The sequence below is a fragment of the Talpa occidentalis genome, unplaced genomic scaffold (genome assembly GCF_014898055.3).
Source record: "Talpa occidentalis isolate TD23 unplaced genomic scaffold, MPIMG_talOcc4v2.1 talOcc4.4, whole genome shotgun sequence".
In the NCBI taxonomy this organism is placed as follows: Eukaryota; Metazoa; Chordata; class Mammalia; order Eulipotyphla; family Talpidae; genus Talpa; species Talpa occidentalis.
In genome coordinates this window covers 40,233,535-40,256,368 of record NW_023604295.1, presented here as the reverse complement: position 1 = coordinate 40,256,368, position 22,834 = coordinate 40,233,535, and the positions used below count along the sequence as shown (strand labels likewise).

General features: G+C 32.5%; 1 protein-coding gene across 3 annotated transcripts in view; it reads left to right on the top strand.

The window, feature by feature from the left end:
• ACAP2 (ArfGAP with coiled-coil, ankyrin repeat and PH domains 2) overlaps positions 1-22,834 on the top strand; it is a 113,207-nt gene that overhangs the window by 62,612 nt on the left and 27,761 nt on the right. For all 3 annotated transcript variants that reach the window (XM_054700459.1, XM_037525312.2, XM_037525311.2), the window contains 5 exons: positions 1,309-1,492; positions 6,377-6,421; positions 10,917-11,012; positions 13,463-13,537; positions 18,675-18,787. In XM_054700459.1, coding sequence (XP_054556434.1) covers positions 1,309-1,492; positions 6,377-6,421; positions 10,917-11,012; positions 13,463-13,537; positions 18,675-18,787 — 513 coding nt within the window. The remainder of the gene's footprint in view (positions 1-1,308; positions 1,493-6,376; positions 6,422-10,916; positions 11,013-13,462; positions 13,538-18,674; positions 18,788-22,834) is intronic.

The following is a 22,834-nucleotide window of genomic DNA, read 5'->3' as shown; positions in this document are numbered from 1 at the left end:
CTTTCTCTTTTAATTCCTGACTGAAACTATGAACTATATAAAATTACAGATAAATTATGATACAGCATTCAGGATTAATTATAGACATTATAAGCTATAAATAGTGTCATATCTCATGAAGAAAATTCACTGCTATCTTAGGAGGTTAGAATTGTATTAAGGGTGATATTTTGCAGATTCTTTATAAGTTACTTCACAGTAAACTAGCTTTCAGAATATCCTGGCTTCTAAAAAAATAAGGCTTTTTACAAAAAGTTAAATTTTTCTTAAACGTATTTTATTATTTTTAAATCATTTGTCATCAAATTATTTTGCTTAGTCCCTTAGTAGAAAAAGTAAAAGGTTGTTATGCGACTTACCCTTAGATCATTAATGAATCAAGGGTTTTAGATTTAAGTCTTTGAAATGAAATGGTTATTGTTTCTCTTTATTGGTACAATTCTTTTAGAAAGCACTGTGTTGTATATGTTTTAAGAATACATTTATGCTCTTTTACCCAGTAATTCCCTTCAGCAAGAAATGAATGTATTTTGAATTGTGAACTATATACTATCCATAGTAGTAAAATTAAGGGCATGTCTTAAAAAGATAGTCCTCAGATTTCTAGTATTTATCCCAAAGACCAGAATAGTTATCTCTGGAATTTGCTTTTTTTTTTTTTTTAAGTTTTATTTATTCATGCATGCAAGAACTGGGGTACAGGCCAGATTTGTGGGAGGGTGAGAGGATTCACCAGAGACAGAGCAGGAAACAGAACAGGCAGACTGAAATACACTGCTGAGGGGAGCAGTAGGTGAGACAGGAGAGGTCTGCCACTGCCGTGTGGGATTCTTGCCAGGCCAGCCGGTAATCGAACTGGCGCTGCAGAGGCTGAGGACAGCTTCATAGCGCTGTGCTCAACTGCCTGTGCCACCAGGGGAGGCTTGAATTTGCATTTTCAATAGGCTTCTTACAGTGATTCTTATGTATACTACTGTTTGAAAATCATTTGGTTAGAGAAGGTAAATGTCCTGAGATTGTCTTTGGGATAAAAAAAATTAACTTTGCTTTTTATGTTTCTTAAGTGTTAATTTGATAATTTAGTTTCACCTCAAATTTCACACATTTAAAGAGGGAAATGTTAGCTGACTATATTGGAAATGATTTATCGTTGAGAAACAATATATATTTTAGTTGGAAGTTCTGTTGGAATGTCAATATATAGTGAATCAAATAGAGAAGCATAAGAATTAAATTCTAAATGTTATGTTCCTAAAGTTTTTGATCAAGATAGTTTTATGAAAGTTTCACAAATGTTTTATTTTTTAGAGATCTTAGAAAATTCAAAGATGCCAAGAAGCAATTTGAAAAAGTCAGTGAAGAAAAAGAAAATGCATTAGTAAAAAATGCTCAAGTACAAAGAAATAAACAGCATGAAGTTGAAGAAGCCACAAACATTCTCACAGCAACAAGAAAATGTTTTCGACACATAGCCCTTGACTATGTACTACAGGTATATTTATTATGTTTCCAAAAAATGCTTATTAAACATGTCATTACTTTTGAATAATTGTACTGAAAAAGATAAACCAATACTTTTTGTTAAACCAATACTTTTTTAGTTTAACATTGAACCATGATTTTTTGTGAAAAATTGTCATTGACCTGTGTGTCTATCCATATATGCACATATATCTATGTGGATATGTGTATACCTTTGATTCTTAGTTCTTTCCCTTTTCACTTACCATTAAACTTTCCTCCATTTTTAAATGCTATAAAAAGCATTATTTAAAAATTTTTTTTTGTTTTTTTATTTTATAAATTTTTTTCATCGTTCTTCATTTTTGTACAATGTATGCTTTCTCCTCTTGTTTGTAGTCCCTGTGAAATTCTCACCACCAATTCACCTGTGTACCATCACTATAGTCCCTTGTGCTCCTCCCACCCCTGTTTTGATCCTACTCCCTTCTACTGCCCCTGCAGAATATCTCTGGTTTATAGTTGCTTGTTGATTTTGATTTTCACTTTATTATAATTACTTTTTTTATAAAAAGCATTTTTAATTGTGGTATTTTATTTTATGGAATTGATGTGTCAATTTAATTAATATTAAATTTTTAGACATTTATAGTGTTGCCAGTTTTTACTGGCAATGCTTATATTTTCAGTAATTTTAAATGATAATAACATTTTTGTATACAATTCTTTAGCCACATTAATGATTACTTCTTTAGAATAGATAGATGCTTAGAGGTACTTAGACTCACCATGTTGCTGAAGGAAAATATTTCTAGAAATAGTGTTCTTATATTTGTACTAGGTGCTTTTTAAAACTGGAGAGGTTGGTTTTTGATAGGTTGCTTGGTGATTTTCTGGTCTAATGTATAATTGAAACTAGTGTGAATGTGATCGATCTGTAAAGGAATTTGAGACAAAAATGAAGGCATGCTTTATACATTGTTTTACATGTACATTATGTCTTCCTATATTATCATGGAGTGTGAAGCCTGAAATTTCAATTTTTTTTTTTGTTTTTTTTACCTTTTTTGACATTTCATGGAAATTTTTACCCTGAAAAATTTAACAATGCAGACATTTTTAAACAGGTAACTTCTGTTTTTCAGTTGACAGTTAACAATTTTGAAATTCAAATTCTTCTCTTTTGGGTTATCAAAAAATTAATGGAGGGAAAGTTTACATAGATTCCTGTCTCCCAATCAACAATTTTCTTTAATTAGTATTCAGAAAAAATAGGAAAAACTAGCATTTAAATTTCCTTTGCAAAGAAAATAACTTTTACATAACAGTGTTATTTTTAGTATCTGCTATGGCCTCCTCTTTTGAATTGACTTCCCCCACAACCTCCTCTGGAATACCAGTAAAGCTTAAAAATTTTAAAGCTTAGGGAATTATTTTGTCCAAATTTCTTTTTTAGAAAACAACACTGGAGTCCCTAGAAATTGTTGATTCAGTGATAATCGCAGAGTATTTCTTAAAAAATATTTTAGCAACCATATGTAAATCAGTGATTAAAACCTATTTAGATAACTGTGTAAAACAGTAGAAAAAGGCTTTTAGATTTTTTCTATTATGTTCCTGTTCAGTAAGTGGGAAGTTAAATTTTTAAAAACGAACTATAGTCCATAGTCAATTTATTAATGAAAGATTTCTAGAATGGAATCCTGTAGTTCCCCCTTATCTGTGTTTTCCTTTCTTCTCATTTTTGCTTTCTATGGTTTTGGTTAACCATAGTCAGCCATGGAATGAAAATATGAATGATTTTATATTCTGAGAGAGAAAGATGAGACCACTTTCATGTAATTTTCTCTATATTTATTTTTATAATTGTGCTCTTGTTAGTTATTATTAATTTCTTACTGTGCCTAATTTATAAATTAAACTATCATTTGTATGTGTAGGAAAAAGCACAATGTATAAAGGTTCCTGTACTATTCATGATTTCATTCGTCCACCAGAGGTCTTGGGGCATATTCTCTGTGGTCTGTATTTCCCATCTCTTATTACGTACTTTACATTCATACTACTTCCTGCCATTAGTATGAGTCCTCAGTCTTTCTATTGCGTTCCACTGAAAAGGCTTATTTAAGTTTTTATTCATTAGATTAGTTTTTAGTTTTTATCTAATTTATCTGTTCTCTTTCATTAAAGTGGCAGAGACCACATTCTTCTTCTTGAAACATACTTTTGTCTTTATCTCATATTACTTTAGGTCATCATCTTTTTTTAAATTGAAGTAATGTTGGTTTACATTATTGTTGGTATTTTGGAAATAAAGGACACTCCTCTGCCCTACTCAGATATCACCACCATACTGTACTTGTTCCAAATCGCCCATAGTCCAGCACCACAGCCCACTGTATTCCCTTCCGTCTTTGGACTCCCAACACCCCCTCCCACCCCCTAGTCTTCAGTTCTAGAGTAAACTTTCAAGGGTAGTTTTTAAGCTTTTTTTTTTCTTTTGACACATTGGATGCTTTATATTCTACATATGATACCATCTAGTATTTATTTTTCTCCCTATGACTTATTTAATTTAGCATTATCCCTTCCAGCTCATTCCAAGTTGTTGCATATGGCATGAGTTTATCTGTTTTGATTGCTAAGTAATATTCTAATTTGTGGGTATATCTATACATATGGATACACAACACACCTAAGTTCCAAAGATAAATATAGGTTCAATGTTACGGGCTGGAAAACAGTCCTACAAGTGAATGGGTCGTCCTCTTAACTTCTGTTTCTTTTTAGTTTCTACCAGGGGCTTCTCCCCTTTGTCCACCTTTTCAGTATCTCTTTTAGAGTTCTAGTGTTGGTACCTTTACTTTGTAATATCCCTGACAGTTTCATCATATCCCTTGCTTGAAGTGCTACCATGCATAGATTACAAAATCTATTTTTCACAGAGGTATCCCATTCCTACTGTGTCCAAAATTGAAATATGTTGTCTTCCTAAATAGCTGCATTACCTGACTGTTGTTACCCTTTCATTCAATTATAGAAGTTTAAAATTGGAGAGTTACATTAGATGTTCTTCTCATTCTCAACTGCTATATCTAATAACCAAAACTGCCTTGAAAAATCCTCTTTTATATTTCTTAAATCAGTTATTTCTCATCCTTGCTGCAGCTCTAATACCTGTCCTCTTGTCTAAAATAGTAAGACAATTTCATAAAATTTGTCTTCCTTGAATTTCTTTTACCTAGCCCATTTCTAATTCATTCTTGTTCTGTGTTCAAAGTTACTCACATTTCTCCAGGCAACATGAATTATTCTTGCCTCTGCCTTATTTATGCTGGTGTAATATTGTCATATACATTGCAGCTAGAGAACTTGTCCATTTATTGCAATTACTTATATGTTTATTCTTCTCCTACATTGTATCTCATCTTTGTAATCCAGTGCTTGGAAAATAGATAAGTAATTTTTTTTGGTAAAGATTGAATGGTTCAGCTATACATTTTATTTAGAGAGGGGATTTAGCTAATCTTTTTTTCCCCCAGAATTACACATTATATGTAAATTACCTATTTCCTTTGGTGTCTATCCAGTAGTTTTAAGCTGGGACCTATTTATTTCTCTCCAATATGGTTATAAACTTGTCTGATTTTCCTGATGAGAACCATTGTTTTATTATATGGCTAATGTGTCTACTTTATAGAATATAAGTAATAAATTTACAAATTTGTAAAGTTTACTGTGCTTTAGCATTAGATCTACTTTTTTTCCAAGTAAATGCTGTTTTTCATTGCCAAACCAAAAAATAAACAGTAAAACAGGCAATTTAACATTTGTCAAGATTTGAATAAAAGTTACTTGCAGCCTACATGTTTACGTTAGAGCATTAGAAGATTAATATGTTTTTTTAATATTTTATTTTATATAATTCTTACATCATTTTTCATTTTTGCACAATGTATGCATTTTCATTTTGGTTATATTCCCCATACAATTGCACCCTCCCTTATTTTGACCCTAATCCTTCCTCTCCTAGCAGTCCCCCGCCCCAACCCCGTAGTGTGTCTCTGGTTTATAGTTGCTTGTTGATTTTGATTTTTACTTTGTATTAATTAGTTAGAAAGTTAATATTTCAAAGTGAAAAATGAATAGGAGTTGATCCGGATGTGCAATAGAAAACTAGTGCTTAGTAAAGTTATTTAGATTTTTTTTGACCTGTTTTTTGTCTTCTGATTTGGGCTTTAACATTTTCTTATAAAATAACAGAATATTCAATGGAAAGGACATCTGAAAAAGTCAGATATTCTGATAGTTGGGGGGGAGTCAGATATCCTATAATGTTTTGACATTATTAGTAAAGAGTGAATGATTCTTTTCTTTTATAGATATTTTATTTCATGAAGCTGATATGAAAGAATAGACAATAAAATACTGTTAATTTCTGGAGTTGGGAAAGATCCCATAAAAGGCAAATTTCATAATTTATATGTATTTTGATAATTATCATTTAATTAAAATAGTTATTTAAGTTCTATGAATTTATTTAACAACTATTTATGAAATGCTTACTATGTGCCACTGGGGGAATAGAGCTGGGAATAAGAGCTTATATTTTACTGGGGAAAAGACATAAATGAATGAATATATGAATGGATGAATAAAATTCGTTATAGGTGCTGTAAAGAAAATAAATAGGGTAGATGTACAGAGTGCATGAATGCTTGCTTTAGGCCTTCGTGAGGAGGGGATATATAAGCTGGGACCTGGTTAGTAAGAGAAAAAGTTTCCAAAAATCTTGAAATTTTTTTATTTGCTATTTTGGAAAAGTGTTAAGCCACTGGATAAGCAACTCTTGGAATACTGCATCACGGATTAGTTTTTAAAATCATGAATGATTAACTAATGCATTTTCCCTCAGATTAATGTTCTTCAATCAAAAAGGAGATCAGAAATTCTAAAATCAGTAAGATATTTATTGAAATGTTTTGAATATTTTAATATGAAACTAAATGTATATATTTGTTTAAAGCAGAATCATATCTAATGTGTATATGTGTGGTATATATAAATAGGTATATATGTATATATATTTACTTATCTATTCTGGGTTCATAATTTATCTTCTTACTGACCTTTATTTGTGTTTCTTTCTTTTCTTTTTTTTTTTTTTTTTTAAGATTTATTTATTTATTTATACAAGAACTGGGTACAGTCAGAAGTGCGGGAGGGTGAGAGAATTCAGCAGAGCCAGAGGAGAGAGCAGAGCAGGCAGACTGATGAAGTGTAGTACACTATTGAGGGGAGCAGCGGGCGGCAGGCAGGAGAGGTCTGCGTGCCATGTGGGACCCTCGCCCTGCAGCCGGGGATCAAACCTGCGCTGCAGAGGCTGCGGGCAGCTTCGCAACCCAGCGCTCAACCGCTGTGTCACCGGGTGGGGGGGGCCCTATTTGTGCTTCTTATATGTGACTTAATACATTTTTGTCTCTTGTGTGTTATTTATATGTATCTCATATAACTGAACTTAAAGCAACATTTAATTTAATTTAATACATTTCATACATGTATTTGAGATTGAGGACATACAAAAATAGTATCAGTTAGATAAATTTTCCATTAGGGTTGTAGATGATCTATTGACTTTTTGGTTTGTTCTTTGGTGTGCAGTTAGAAAACTAACGGGGGCCTCCATGGTGGCGTAGGGGTTAAACCAGTCTCTGCATTATTACACTACCCACCAGGCATAGTGCAGCAGACCTCTTGAGCTGCCTTGCTCGCTGCTTGCCTTAGAGTATTTCAGTAGCTCTGCCTGTTCTGTTCCCCACTCTGTCTCTGGTGAATCCTCTTATCCCCGGCATCTCTGACCTGTACCCATTTCTTCTACACAAAAATAAATTAAAAAATATAAAAAAACAAAACAAAACCAAAAAAAAAAAAAAAACCCCAAAAACTAGTGGGATGAAATTGAGGCTCATTTTATTTTTTTTTTCCTGAGCCTTCTAGACTTATGTGACAGTATATGGGTTTGTTTTTTTTTTTTAATTCATTCATCCATTATTTTTTTTTTTTTTGTCTTAACACTAACAGGGAAGTGGGCTGGGGATGGTGGTGAAATGATATTTAACTCATTCCTGTTTTGAGAACCTTGGAAATTATTTCGTCTCTCTGAATTTCTTCATTGAAATTATTTTTTTTCTTGAAAGCATATGCTTAAATTGCTTTTGATAGTACTCCCTAGCTAGCTTTTACCTAAATTCTGTCTGTATTTTTTTATTTCTTATTAGGTAAGTCCATTGTATTTCCAGTTTTTCTCCACCTCCTTTTCCAGATTGAGAATAATGTATGTTAATAGTAGAAAATTGGAAACTAAAATGTATGAAGAAAAAAAAATAACAGTGTTCCTACTACTGAGGGCACTTTGTTAATATTTGGCATATCTTTGTCTTTCCTTCTTTTTGTGTGCATATGCTTATGTGTATACTTTTTTTAATATTTTATTTTATATAATTCTTACATCATTTTTCATCTTTGCACAATGTATGCATTTTCATTATGGTTATATTCCCCATACAATTGCACCCCCCCTTATTTTGTCTCTAGTCCTTCCTCTCCCCGCCCTTCCGCCCCCTCTTCCCCCCCCCCCCCCCGTGTGTCTCTGCTTGTGTGTATACTTAACGCATATTAGTACCTTTTAAAATTGCAAACTTGCATTTACACAATAGGAATCATTCATACATGCTGTTTTGTAACTCTTTTTTACTAATACATAATAGAGTCACCATGTGTAGTTAAATATTATTTATTTAGTGGTTACTTTTGTGGCCTGTAGAATTCTATCATGTGAGTATATTCCAGACGCGGGCATAGTTTTTTTTTTAAAGGAAGAGATAATAAATATGGTAGGTTCGATGGCCCATATGGTTTCTGTTGCAACTGCTCAATCCTACTGATGTAATGAGAGAGCAGCCATAGACAATTTGTAAGTAAAGAGCTGTATTTCAAATCAAACTTTATTTGTAGATGCAAAGATTTGAATTTCATATAATTTTCATGATAGATGAATTTTGATTTGATTTTCTTTCCATTATTAGATATGATAAACCATTGTTAGTTCATTGGCAATTCAAAACTAGTTGGTTGGGCTGGATAAAGCCTGCATATCATTGTTGACCTTGAATATACTATAAATATACTATAAACACTTTGAATATACTATAAAATTATCCATCAAATGCATAATTAAGTAATTTCCATGCTTTTGATATTAAAGCATAACATAATAGTGGTCATTCTAATGAATAATATGATTATTTTCTTAGGATAGATTTAGCAAGAGATTAGTCAAAGAGCTTAAACATGTATTAGGACTTTAGAAATTGTTACCGTACTGCAAACATTATATATTTCTACTAACAATGTGAGAAAGAACATTTCCCATCTATACTGGCTAGGAGTTTTCTCATCATATCCACAATTTGGTAGATAGAAAATGTGATCCCATTGTTCAATTTTGCATTTCTTTAATACAAATGAGTTGGAATGTTTCCTACTCTAATCGTTTTTTTGTCCACTGAGTTCTCGGTTTATGTTCTTTGTCTCTTGTTGGTATATTCATTTTTGAGATTTGTAGCATCTCATATATTAAGACAGTCCTTTCGCATGTGTATTTTACTAGTTCATAGTGTATCTTTTAAATACATTTATTATATGTTTTGATGGCAGACATATTTCACATTTTAATTGCAAGCCTATCTATTACTCTCCTTCCTCTTTTTTTTTAAATACAACTTATTTTTAAAAATTACTTTCACAAAGTTGACAACCATAGTTATCTAATGCCAGAATAAGCTTTTAGTGAGCTTTGTCCATTTGTCTTTGTATTCTTATTTAATTGGTTTTTTCTCGTTAAAAGATTTCTTTTGAGGGCCTCCCCGGTGGCACAGCGGTTGAGGACTGGGTTGCGAAGCTGCCCGCAGCCTCTGCAGTGCCGGTTCGATACCCGGCTGCTCCCCGGCCACTGGAGGAGGGTCCCACATGGCACGCAGACCTCTCCTGCTGCCCGCTGCTCCCCTCAGCAGTGTACTTCGGTCCTTCTGCCTACTTTGTTCCCCGCTCTGGCTCTGGTGAATTCTCTCACCTTCCCGCGCTTCTGACTGTACCCAGTGCTTGTACAAATAAACAAACAAACAAATAAATAAATCTTTAAAAAAAAAAAAATTCTTTTGAGGAATTCTTGAGTGTGAAGGACCTTATGGCCATTTTAGGTTTTCAGAGAATTTAATAGATATCTCTTCTTGCTAAAAATAGCATGGATATATATATATTTGGAAGTTTCTTTCAATATTTTAATTGTTTAATTTCTTCCCATGTAAAAGGCTTAATACAAATAAGGGTATATTTTTCTCTCATGAATAGATTAAATATAGGAAAACTTGGAAAAGCTCTCAACCCATTAAATGGCATTTTTAAATTTTTGGAGTGAATATTAAAGAAACCTTTAAATTGGCAAAGTCTGTTGACTCATTTTATTTTGGAATCTTGAGGGTTAAAAGTGAGCATTTCTTTTTTTTTTTAAAGATATATTTATTTATATAAGAATTGGGGTACAGGTCAGAAGGGTGGGAGGGTGAGAGAATTCACCAGAGACAGAACAGGCAGACTGACCGAGAGCACTGCTGAGGGGAGCAACGGGCAAGGCAGGAGATGTCTGCAGCATGGCCATGTGGGTTTCTCCCTGGCAGGCTGGGAATTGAACCCGTGCTGCACAGGCTGCGGACAGCTTCACAGTGCAGCACTCAACCCCCTCTGCCACCTCTGGGGCGCCGAGCATTCCATTCTTGTACGGTGTAAAGTGTTCATGATTGTTTTATTTTGACAGCTTCATATTTACCCTTCTAACCTTTTAGTGTCTTATTTGTAAGGTATGACTTTGCCAGTGGGTTTGATTGAAAGACATGAAGATATTCTAAATATACCTAGGAAAATGGCAAAGCTATTGAAAACTTGATTCTTTGAATTATTACTATGTAAAGTTTGATCATCCAGATAAGCCAAACTACTAAAATTTGGGGCCTTATTAGGATTTTGAACTTGGAAATTTCTTTTAAATGGAATTTATTGTCATTTGTAAATATGAGAATATATTACTGAATTATTCTTTTAAGAAAATGACCCAGTTTAATTTTAGATTGGTTTGGCTTTTTGAGCTGTTGTGGAATAATTTTTAATCATTAGATAGTTCTCTACCAAAGTCCATTAAGCACTCTCTTTTTTGCTCTCAGATGCCTTAGCAGTGGATACAATGTGGAAACACACATCTGAGGAGATGTGAACTTATGGCTCTAAATTGTATTGTATTGTAATGTTGTTACCTAAGAAAACCAAAACACTGACTAGGATCAATGTTTTTTGTTTGTCTAAGAATTAATTTTAACATGCTTATCTTTTTTTTCTCTTATTAGATGTTATCCTTTATGTATGCCCATTTGGCCTTTTTTCATCAAGGATATGATCTATTTAGTGAACTTGGGCCCTACATGAAGGATCTTGGTGCACAGGTAATCTTTTTTATGGTTATATATTGATAACTGTATTTTTTTTTTAAGGTACAGTTGGCATATACCATTATGTTGATTTCAGGTGCATAGCATAAAGACTCGTTATATGTATATATTGTGAAATGACCACTCTAGTCTACTTAACATCCATCATCACATATAGTTACAAATTTTTTTTCTTGTGATGAGAACCTTTAAGGTTTACTCTCTTAGTAGCTTTTACATATCTAATACAGCATTATTAACTATAGTTAGCATGTTGTGGGGTCCGCCTTCATGACTTATTAATTTTATAACTGAAATTTTGTATCTTTTGACCACATCACGCATTTTTTCCACCCTCTAGCTATCCCCAATCTGTTTGTTCTCTGTATCTATAAGTTTATTGAATAATATTCCATGCTCTGTGTGTGTGTGCGTGCACGTGCGTGTGTGTGGTCACACCACATTTTCTTTATCCATTCACATATCCATGTACTTTTATGTTTTTTCCATGTCTCAGAAAACTCTAGCATACAGGTGACAAGACTGCCAGTCTTCGTATTTTCCCAACTCCAACCTTCCCATGCCCCACCATGTTAAAGATATTTTTTCCATAGTACATCTGCCCCAATAGAGAGAGAGAAACTTCCCAAGATGCATTAGAGGAATTTACTACCAGTTTAGCAGGCAAAAAATCATCACTTAAATTGCAGTTCTGTTGTGGCAGAAGATACTACTATGTGAGTTCATACATATTAATTTGACTCTTGAGGGCTGCATTGCACTGTGCTTCAATCTGAATGAATGACTAATAATTTGTCATTTAATTAAGATTATAAAAACATGGTATAATGGTTATTCCACTCATTCAGTATAAAAAACTATATAACTTTCTTAGTGTAGCATGTGCCAGCATTACCCACTAAATCAGTGTTGTATGCTACTATAAGGTATGAATGTATTACATCTTAAGGTGGAGTCTAGTGTAATTGTCATCTAAGTCAAACATTTGTAATAGTGGTAGTTTTGTTTCAGCGTTTTTTTCTTTTCATCCTTTATAACTATCTGGTAATATTAAGATGATCCTGTGTATAGAATTATTTTCCTATAGGGAAAAAAATTTGTGCTAATGAGTGTATAAATGATCAAATACTTTAAGATTTTTTAAAAATTTAGTTTTTAAAGCTTATCAAAACATTTGTACATATTTTTCTCCACAATCCTGTTGCTATTTACATTTTTATTCGTTTATCATACATATATTAATCAGAGATGATGGAGGTTCAAAGATGAAGCAACGTACTGATGTGTCTATAGGAGTAGAACCATGTCATGAAGTATTATTTTATAGTCTGGTTGTTTATTATTCAAGTGAAGAGGAGTTTAAGAAGCCACTGCATTTGTAATGATACTGGAAATCAGATTATTTCCTTTTAATGAAAAAATTATCTTTTTGATGGAAAGGATTAGGAAACAAATGGGATTTTTTGACTTTATAAGTTTTTTTTATCTTTATAGACTAACCTTTGTTATTGGCGATTTTGTATCCTGGTCTTACAAATGAATGCTATCCTGTTGCTCTTGTTGTTGTTGTTATTATTATTATTACTATTATTGTTTTTTTAAAAGATTCATTTATTTATGTATAAGAACTGGGGTGTAGACCAGAGTTGTGGGAGGGTGAAAGGATTCACTAGAGAGAGTGGAGAGCAGAAAAACTGAAATACACTGCTGAGGAAGGCGGCAGGCTAGACAGGAGCAGTCTGCTGAGCCATGTGGGTTGCTTCCTGGCTGGCTGGGGATGGAACTTGTGCTGCAGTGGCCAATGATAGCTTGATAGTGCTGTGTCTTTAACTCCTGTGCCACCCGGGAGGCCCTACTATTAATGTTACTTAGATTTCTCTTCTATCTGGTGAATTATTTTTTCTACCGCTGAGATTTGATTATGACATTAGGAAGCCAACTGGAAAGCATGCAGCATCTTGAGTCTTTGAAAGTGTCTGTCACCTTGAATATGGGAGGACTAGGCTGCACTAACTTGGCTGCTTCTTTTACTGTTTGGGGAAAAAAAGTCACCATTCTATCTTCTTCCTGTCTTTGATTGTGACTACCAGAATCGCTGAGTAGGTCAGGCAACTTAAGCTAGCATCATTTTCCTTATGCAAAGAGTGACATGTTATCACTGCTGTGTCTTTGACAAGGCTTCCTGTCACATTCGCTGGGCACCATGATTGTTCTTAGAAATATTTCCCCTCAAGGAGTTATAGACCTTTATAAAGAGAATTTGATACCAGGGTGGAAGAAAAGAACTTCCATATTAAAATTGTAAATGCCCTTAAAGTAAATTTAAATACCCTTGAAGTAAAATTAATTTGCCTCATTGGGAATAGAATTTAAAAAGATAATCTTGACCTTTTTTTCTTTTATATGTTTAAAACTGTATAATTTTTACTTTACCCCCTTGATAGCTGGATCAACTTGTTGTGGATGCAGCAAAGGAGAAAAGAGAGATGGAGCAAAAACATTCCACCATTCAACAAAAGGTACTTTCGGGGGGGAAAAATAAAGGGGATTAATTCCCATTTAACACAATTGTTTGGTTATTTGTTCAGTAAGATAACATTGTGTTCCAGCTAATCCTTTCAGTTTTAATAATTAAATTGTGTAGATAAATTCCTCCCTTTATGTGAAAAGTAAAATGTTTTTCAGATGTTCAGGCATGTATTTTATTCTTTCACATCTCTTAGGGTTGTTCACATCATTCAGTATCAACTGATGTAGTAGTGACTCTTAGTTAGGATTTAAAGCACTATTCATAGTTTTAATTAATTACCACTAGTTCCTATAAAAGTGTGTGTGTGAGAGAGGGCAGGGAGGGATCAGAAGACCACTTTAGCATCAAGTATGTATCTGGTATTAATGACTTTTCAGCATGTGCACTCTTAAGGCAGTGCTCTCACACTCACGTGATGGCCACATTTCACTTGCATTTCTTGTTGATTTGTCAAGTCTAGCTAAAGTAGTATTTGAAAACATACTTTTTAAAATAAAAATTTAAATATGAAATAGTTTTAATTTCAGTATGCTAAAAGTTTTGAATATGACATACCTGGTACTATCCTAATAATATTTTATCTTACATAGTTAGTAATATTTTTTGTGTATTCACCTGAAAATAAAAGGAATTAGAGTTTCAATGCAATAATAAGTATATGACAAAATGCCTGCTAGTATTGCTTTAAGAATATTTACTGGTATTGAGCTGTCAAATCAACTTTATTATCATCTACTTAGAATTTAAAATGTCAGTGAACTACATCTGACATAGAATGTCATTGGGAAAAAAATGAAAGTGAAGTCAATACTAAACATAAGGAAAATTTTATTTGTGATGAGTTACTAATACTCAAAGAGAAACATTGTTTAAAAAGGAGATTTTCTACTAGAACATCTTTAAATTAGTTACTTCTACTTATAGTCAAGTAAAATGTTTTGCTTTGTTCAAAGTTGGAATCACTTTTGATTGTATGACTTGTTTTAATGATATTACTATGAAAAGATTGTTAAACTTGGGACTAATGACTTAATTAAAACGAGAGATCAGGATGTTTGTGGAAATATGAATACTTGTCTAAGTTGAATTGTTTAATGACCATTATTATGCATCTTTTACTAGTCTCTCTTTGATATACACAGCTCAGTGTTGTACCTTATGTCCAAAAGTGGTTATTATTATTATTGAATCTAAGATTATTTGATTTTAAAATAATAATCAACTATTTTTCTTTAAAGAATTAATGCTAACTTTGCTTGTTATGAATACTTACCTTTTTTCTGCCCTTAAATGCTGACAAAAGGCTGCACTACAGGTAAACAACAACAAAAAAAAGAGAGACAGATCCAGTCAGTGTGGTTTTAATTTACATTTTGTTTGCTAGGAAGTTCTGGTACCTTCCCCTGTGTCTATTGGTTATTTGGATATTCTGTTTGTGAGATGTATAGTAGTCTTCATCCCATTTTTTCCATCAAGTTGCTTAACTGTTGAACACATTCTTCAAATATTCTGGGTGTAAGCCCCCTTTTGGGGTATATGTATGTGCTTTAAATTTTCACATCGTTTCTTAGTAAGTCTATTATGTTTGGTACTTTTTGTGTCTTGTTTAATAAGCCCTTCCTAACTCAAGATCATGACAGTATATCTTCTGCATAGTCTTCTAAAATTAACACATTTGCCTTTTATGAGAAGATCTTTAATCTATCTGTAATTGGGTTTTTGGTGGTGTGGGGTGGAGATCCAAAGACGTTTTATTCTAATATTGGTAGCTAGTTGACCCAAAATCAGTTATTAAAAAGTTTCTTTTAATATTACTTTTCGGTATATCATTTCCGTACATGTGAGGTTTGTTTGAAGCTCTCTATTCTATTTCATTGGTGTTTTGTCTTAATTGTACTGGTTCTTTGCTGTCTTAATTCTTTTAGCTTTATAGTATTTTGTGACATCCAACAAAGCCAATCTCCTATCTTCTCTTTCTTCAAAAGTGATTGGTTAATTTTTTCATTTCCATATAAATTTTAGGATTTTTTTCAGGTTCCATAAAAATAGTTTTTGGGATTTTGGTTGATTGCATTGTATCTATTCATCAACTTGGGGAAGAATTGATATGTGCCTTAAGTGTCTTCTAATCCATGAACTTGAAATATTTTTCTGTTTATTTAAATTTTCCCCAGTGTCTTATACTCTTTTGTTAGATTTGTTCCTAGATACTTGTATTGCAAATGTTACTATAAATGTTATCTTTTACAAACTTCTTTTCTCACTCTTTACTTTTTTTTTTTTTTGTATTGATTTTTGCAACAGGTAGTCTTATTCACCTCTGTTTAATTCTAATTTATTTCTTCATTCTTTTGGGTGTTCTATATGCCAAATCATATCTTCAAATAATATTTATTTCTTCCTTTTCAATCCTTGCCTATTTGTTTGTAGTCTTGCTGCCCAGGACTTCCAATATAATCTGGAAATGATGGTCCTTGTATCTTGCTGCAGTTTCAAAAGGGAAAGCTGCTTTTAGCAGCTTTGGTCTTCTGGGCCAACCTGGATTTTGCCTTCTAATCTCTGGGCTTCAGATGAAAACTTCAAGTTCTCCTAATTTAGGCCAAAGCCTTTGTAGTGAAAGCTGGCTTCCTCTGTTCACTTCTTTGGCTACCAATTTCCACTTAATCATTTGCCTTTGGGTATTCCTTCCAATTTTGTCAGTTCATCAATGTATTTTAATTCTAATATTATATATCCAACATTAGTAGTTACTTTCATTATATATCCATGTAATATGTCATGTTTTAAATAATTATGCATGCATGCAAGGTGAGAGGATTCACCAGAGAGAGTGGGAAGCAGAACAGTCAGATCTACTGAAATACACTGCTGAGGGGAGCAGTGGGCGAGTCAGGAGAGGTCTGCTGCACCGTGTGGGTAGCCCCCTGGCCAGCCAGGGATCAAACTTGTGCTGAAGTGGCAGTAGCTTGATAGCACTGTCTTTAACCCCTGAGGCACCAGGGAGTTCCAATATGTCACATTTTAAATGCTATAAAATATTGATTTTAATGGTAATTTAATTGAAGACAGTTTATCTCAGGAAATAAAGTTGAAAATTAGAAAATACTTAAAATACAGGGCACTTTCAAGGAAATCTTATGTTTTTTTTTTTTTTTTTTTTAATAGAGGCATGCTTTATTTATTTGTTTTGTTTGTTTGTTTTTGTTTATACATGCACTGGGTACAGTCAGAAGCGCGGGAGGGTGAGAGAATTCACCAGAGCCAGAGCGGGGAGCAGAGCAGGCAGAAGGACTGAAGTACACTGCTGAGGGGAGCAGCGGGCTGCAGGAGAGGTCTGCGCGCCATGTGGGACCCTCCTCCGGTGGCTGGGGAGCAGCCGGGGATCGAACCGGCGCCTCGGGAGCGGGCAGCTTCGCAACCCAGCGCTCAACCGCTGCGCCACCGGGGAGGCCCGGAAATCTTATGTTTTAAGTAGCAGAAGGGTTATTTAAAAACTGCTGATGTTTCAAATGAAACCTGTACTATGTTTCCAAATTCAGTATATCTATTGCTGGCTTCTGGATAAAGATCTGTAATGGAGTCTCAAATAAATTTTAATGATGAAATTAAAATTTTCCTGACTTTTTTCCAAAGGAAAAATAGGAAGAAATGTAGCAATTCATTTAAAGATTTTGTTTAATCTATTTATTTTGGATTACTATCTTTCTATGGTTAAATTTTGAAAGATGTCAGGAGAGTTTTAAATTCTGAATTTAATCTGTTTTCTTTTCCTATCTTTGTAGACTCTTAGATTTGGAAAACCCTTAAGTGATTCTCACTCTGTCTGCACTCCAGTTGCAGGAACCCCACATCCCAGTAGTCTTGACGAATAGTAGTCAACCTTTGCTCAACTCTTTCTCAAGATAGAAAATTACTGCTTCCTAATAGAATAGTAATGAAAATTTTGATCATTGGTCCAGAAGTAATTTTGAAAGTTCTGAGATTGATTTTTAGAGTTTTAAATTTGGAAATAGTAGCAGTCTTGCATTTTGTTTAAATTACTTTGAAGTTCATCAGGAAATATTTTATTTTATTATTATTATTTTTTAAAGTTTATCTTTTTTTTTTTTTTTAAAGATTTTATTTATTTATTTATACAAGCACTGGGTACAGTCAGAAGCGTGGGAGGGTGAGAGAATTCACCAGAGCCAGAGCGGGGAACAAAGTAGGCAGAAGGACCGAAGTACACTGCTGAGGGGAGCAGCGGGCGGCAGGAGAGGTCTGCTTGCCATGTGGGACCCTCGCCGGCGGCTGCAGAGGCTGTGGGCAGCCTCGCAACCCAGCGCTCAACCGCTGCGCCACCGGGGAGGCCCCAGGAAATATTTTAAATATAGGATATTGGATTTCAGATCTTTACGAATCCTTGTAGGAATATTGGAAGTTTGAAGTGCATTTGAGTGAAGACTGTAGTGATTAGGATAGAGGTGATGAATAATTTCGTAGTTCCCTCTAAAGTGAGTTTAGCATGCCCACTTCAAACTGTGGTTTTCCTTTGCAAAAGTAAATGTTTATAGGTAAAAAAAGGCCATAAATTCCTTACTTTATTTCTGAACTTCCAAATAGTAGAGTTATTACTTTTGTCAGATTAAATCACTTACATAATAATAATATATTTAGAAAAGATTGGTACATTTAAGAAATCTCAAACATGTACACATTCCTTTTAAAAAATTATTAGTGTATGTATTACCATGAAATATTGAGATAAAATGAAAACATTTTAAATGTCCCCTGTATAATATAGTTCTTCCTTTTGTCTATATATGTACATATTATTTTGAAGTTTTAATCACAGTGTATATACAATTTATGTTTTTTCTCTTTGAGTATATTCTATGTAATCACCTGTGTTTTTATATCAACATCATCTTCAAAATCATCACCATTATTATTGTTGTATAATATTCCACTATTGATGTGTTGAAACAATCCTTTTATTATTGATCATTTAGGCATCCCTTTTATGAATATTGTTGATATAACTATCTTTAAAGCTTTTCTACAATTTGAGCTATTTTTGTAGGGTAAACTTGTTGTTTGGGGAACATCATCAAATCATATGAACTTTTTTTGTTTTTTTGTTCTAGGATTTCTCCAGTGATGATTCTAAGTTAGAATATAATGTAGATACTGCAAATGGCATTGTTATGGAAGGATATCTGTTCAAACGAGCTAGCAATGCCTTCAAAACTTGGAACAGGTAATATATTTCAAATGCTAGTCTTGATTTTTCCATATTCTCAGTTTTCTGACTTTCCCTGTGATTTGGCAACTCTTTCCTTCATAATACCCTTAAGCCACAGTTCGTAGTAGCTTTCCTGAACCCTGAATCTTATTGAATCTTATTGAAGATAAGATTTCCTTTTGGGAAAAGGGACAATGCTAATTCTAAATTATAAAATTTAAGCAAAGTTTAAGTAAGGAAAATTTTTATAATACTTGTTCTGTAATGACTAGATTGTTACTAGGAATGTGAGCTTCCTTCCATATTTGTTATGAAATAGATTTGATTACAAATTATTAAATATAGTGGGTGGGTAAGATAAATGAACTTTGTTTTTAAGTTTGGGTTCCTCTCCATCTCATGTTTACTTTTTACTTTGTGTTTACATGTGAATCTTTGAGTTAGATGATCCTATCTTTGCAGTAACTTTAACCAGAAATGGGATTTCTGGAAATGGGATTGTTTTTGTATATCAAGTATGTGTGACAGCTGGCACACCTTTTTTCTAAACTTGATGGATACCGAAAGCACTGAATTTTTTTTTCTTAACTGCTTTTTATAAAATATAAAGCCAGCAAATATCTATTAAGTGAGTGATTTATAATTTTTTTAATTATATTTTCTCATGTAGTAATAATAAAGTGAAATAATTTCAGAGATGTAGGCGTTAAAAAAATAGATTGTTATTTCAGGATCATCCTCCTGAATAATAGCTATTAACCTTTTATTCAAAGATGCTTCTCTATGCAATAAAAGAATTTTATACTAAATTAGAATAATTTTAGGTTGTGGCTACTTGATTTACTATTATATTATTGGTTGAGTATGTATATTTTATTTACTGCTTGAACAGGATATGAATTCACTTAATGATAGAGAAGATTGTTTTCTTTTTAAAACATGGACATTAACAAAATAGAGTTTTCTTGGTAAGTTTAGTTTGGTATACATTTTCATTAATTTGAATGGAAGCAATTATACTTGGATATCAGTATATTTAATTGAGTTTCAGTGCACTTAATTTGGTTTCTTGGTTTTGAAGTTTTATAGAAAAAATTTACTGATATTTTCAAATGTTGTGATATATTGAGCTTTCCTTAGCATTTGATATTGCTGGTGTTAAAATTGTATATGGTGTTTTTTATTAGAAATGATTTTTCCATATGAGAATGAATATAAACTGCAAATAATATAATATGTTTATATTTGATATTAAACCTCTTTGTATTATGTAGAACTTTAAAAATAATACATGAGTGTAGGAAGACCAAGAGAGTCTGGTTAGAAATAATGTTTCTGATTATTGTAAAGTGAAAATGAAAATTATATTCTCTAAGCTGTAAAAGTTAGTACAATGATCTTTTAAGTTTTTCCTGGCAAATTTCCTAGTCACAGTAGGAAGTTGAAATAAAAAAGTGTGATTATCAGATTTTTCTAATAAATAAAGGTATTTTCAGCCAGTATGGTTTCATGAGGTAATGTTAGAATTGAATTTTAACCTTCAGATTTCAAAACAACCTACTTAAAGTTTAACACAGTGAAAATACAATAAATCCATAGAAACTATACCATTATGTTAAGAAGAAATGAAATGAACTTCCATGGACTTCTCCAATAAGAAATGCTCTCAGACTTCAAAATGAAGCACAGTAAGTGTTAGTGGAAAATTGTGTTGCCATTTAGAGCAATAGACAAAAATTAATTCTGATTTAAGCATGAGCCTTTTCATTTTTCACTATGTGCTTTATGAATTTGATTAATTGGCATAGATATTAAATGTAACTAAAATCAAGTAGGGAATAATTGTAACATTCTCAGCTGTAAACTTGTTAACTACCATTTGCAAAGTGAAAAAGACAATACCTTAAGAAATGAGATAGCTTATTAAAGGAGGAGCCGACTGTATGTAGAGGGATGGTAGTTATTGATTAGAATTAAGGACTGTAGTTCAATTTTTAATTTTTTAGTAAAGTAATGAAGACGTACAGACCATATAACTGGTCTGTGGCAAAACTGAGGCACACAACATTGTGTTTTTACAAATTACTTTGGACATTTCAAGCAATCTATAGCTTGATAAAATATAACTTCAATTATTAAAAAATTAGTTTTAAAATGATTTAAAAATGTATTAACAAAAAAACTTGCATTCTTATGGAAAAATTATGGCTAGCTAATTAATTTCATTTTATATGCCTTTAAATAACATTTTGATGGAAACATCAGTAAAAAATAGACTTGCAAGAAATGTAGCATATCAACATTCTGTAAAACTCTTCACATTTAAAAACAAAAGTCAGAACCTAATTTCCTTTAGGTTACAGATCAGTGACTAAAAGGAAGAGGAAAGAGTAAATCTACTAAATGTAACTTAAAATTTTTTTTCTCATTTTCAAGTTAAAAATAATTTAGAATTTATATTGTTTATATGAAGTTTATCAAAATCTAATTTAGGAAATGTCAGCAAATAATTTTCTTTTACCTATTTATAACTTTAAGAGTCTGTCCTACCTCTGTAATTAGTCCTCTGTCCAGTTTGATGTAATATATTCTAGCCTCTGAATAAAATACTCTGTATTTGTGGTATTTGCACCTTAAATTTAAAAATCTAGGAATTCACCATTCAAATATAATGGTTTTTCTGCTCATTGTTTTTAATATATATATTTTAGATTGTGGATTAATTTTAATTGATTTTTTCCCCTTGCAGTCACAATAAAGTACCAATCATAAGATGACAAATTTGCCATTATCTATAGTTTTTTTGAGTAATGGCATATTATATTCTTTAAAAGCAACCTTTTAAAAAGACCTCCTTCCTGAGAGAAATGTGAATATGATTAGGAACAGCAGGTTTATAACCTGCTGTTCTTTGTAAAATCTAAGCATATCTTGACAACATCATTTTGTAACTTGAAATTTAACTGAAGGGATAATGTTTTGTGTGATGTGATTGAAATAAAACAAGGAGTGAAAGTTTTATGGCTTATGTGGATTGTTGAGCTTGTTTCTCATTGGTCTCAGATATCTAGCTTGTGTGTGTCCCATGAGATTTTTATGTCTAAAATACATATTTTTTGGAAGACACATGTGAGATCTACCAAGATAATCTTTTCCATGCAGGTCATTTTCTCATGCTGGCAACTTCACTTCAGGCTCAAACAGTGTTAGTTGGATTACTAGTACTTGTATATTTCTCTTTTTTTCCCAATGGTAAATTCAGAAAAGATGAGTGAACAAGGAAAATAAGTGAATATTAGTATTAGTTAGTAATGAGGAGTAAAACTAGCTTACATGCTATGATGCTCAGTCACCATTGAACTAGAAAATACAACTAAGCACAAGATGTGTTATCCAGTTTTTTAAAGCAAAGTATTCCCTATGCTGCTTGACAAATACTAAGTTTTTTCTTTTATGGCCTCTTTTAAAAAATAAGAAATGTGTATATAGATTGAAGATAAACTCAAGTTATTGTGACCTTCGGGTTTCTGTTACCATTTGATGAAAAGAGGGCGAGCAAGTGGAAGGAAGTCTTATTACTGAAAATACTTTATTATCTTTGAAATTTTTATTTTGTAATCCACTTTTCTTATAAAAAGTTTTCATTTGTTTCAAGTTTATATAGATATATCTACAGTGATTATTTCCCTTAATTTTTCAAGAGCAGCTTATTAAATTAAGGAAATGTACTGTCTATATATTATGGCTATGACTGTAGAGACAAAAAATAGTAGTAGAGGGATATGCCTGGTGTGCTCAGTACTGTCAGAACTTTCTATACTATAGTACTCAAAGGAAAACTTTGTATATTTCTGAAATATTAGTGTTTCAGATTTCTAAGAGTTGGAATTAATTGTAGAGATGCACATATGTCTAATATGAACAAAATGCAGCAGGTATTTTTTATTATTAGGTTATGAGCTTAAGCTTGTTCCTTTAATTCTTGCTTTATTTTCATATCATGCTAGTCCTTTGCTTATTTTGCACATTTGCATTTTCATTCTTTTACTACCTTTCCCTTTT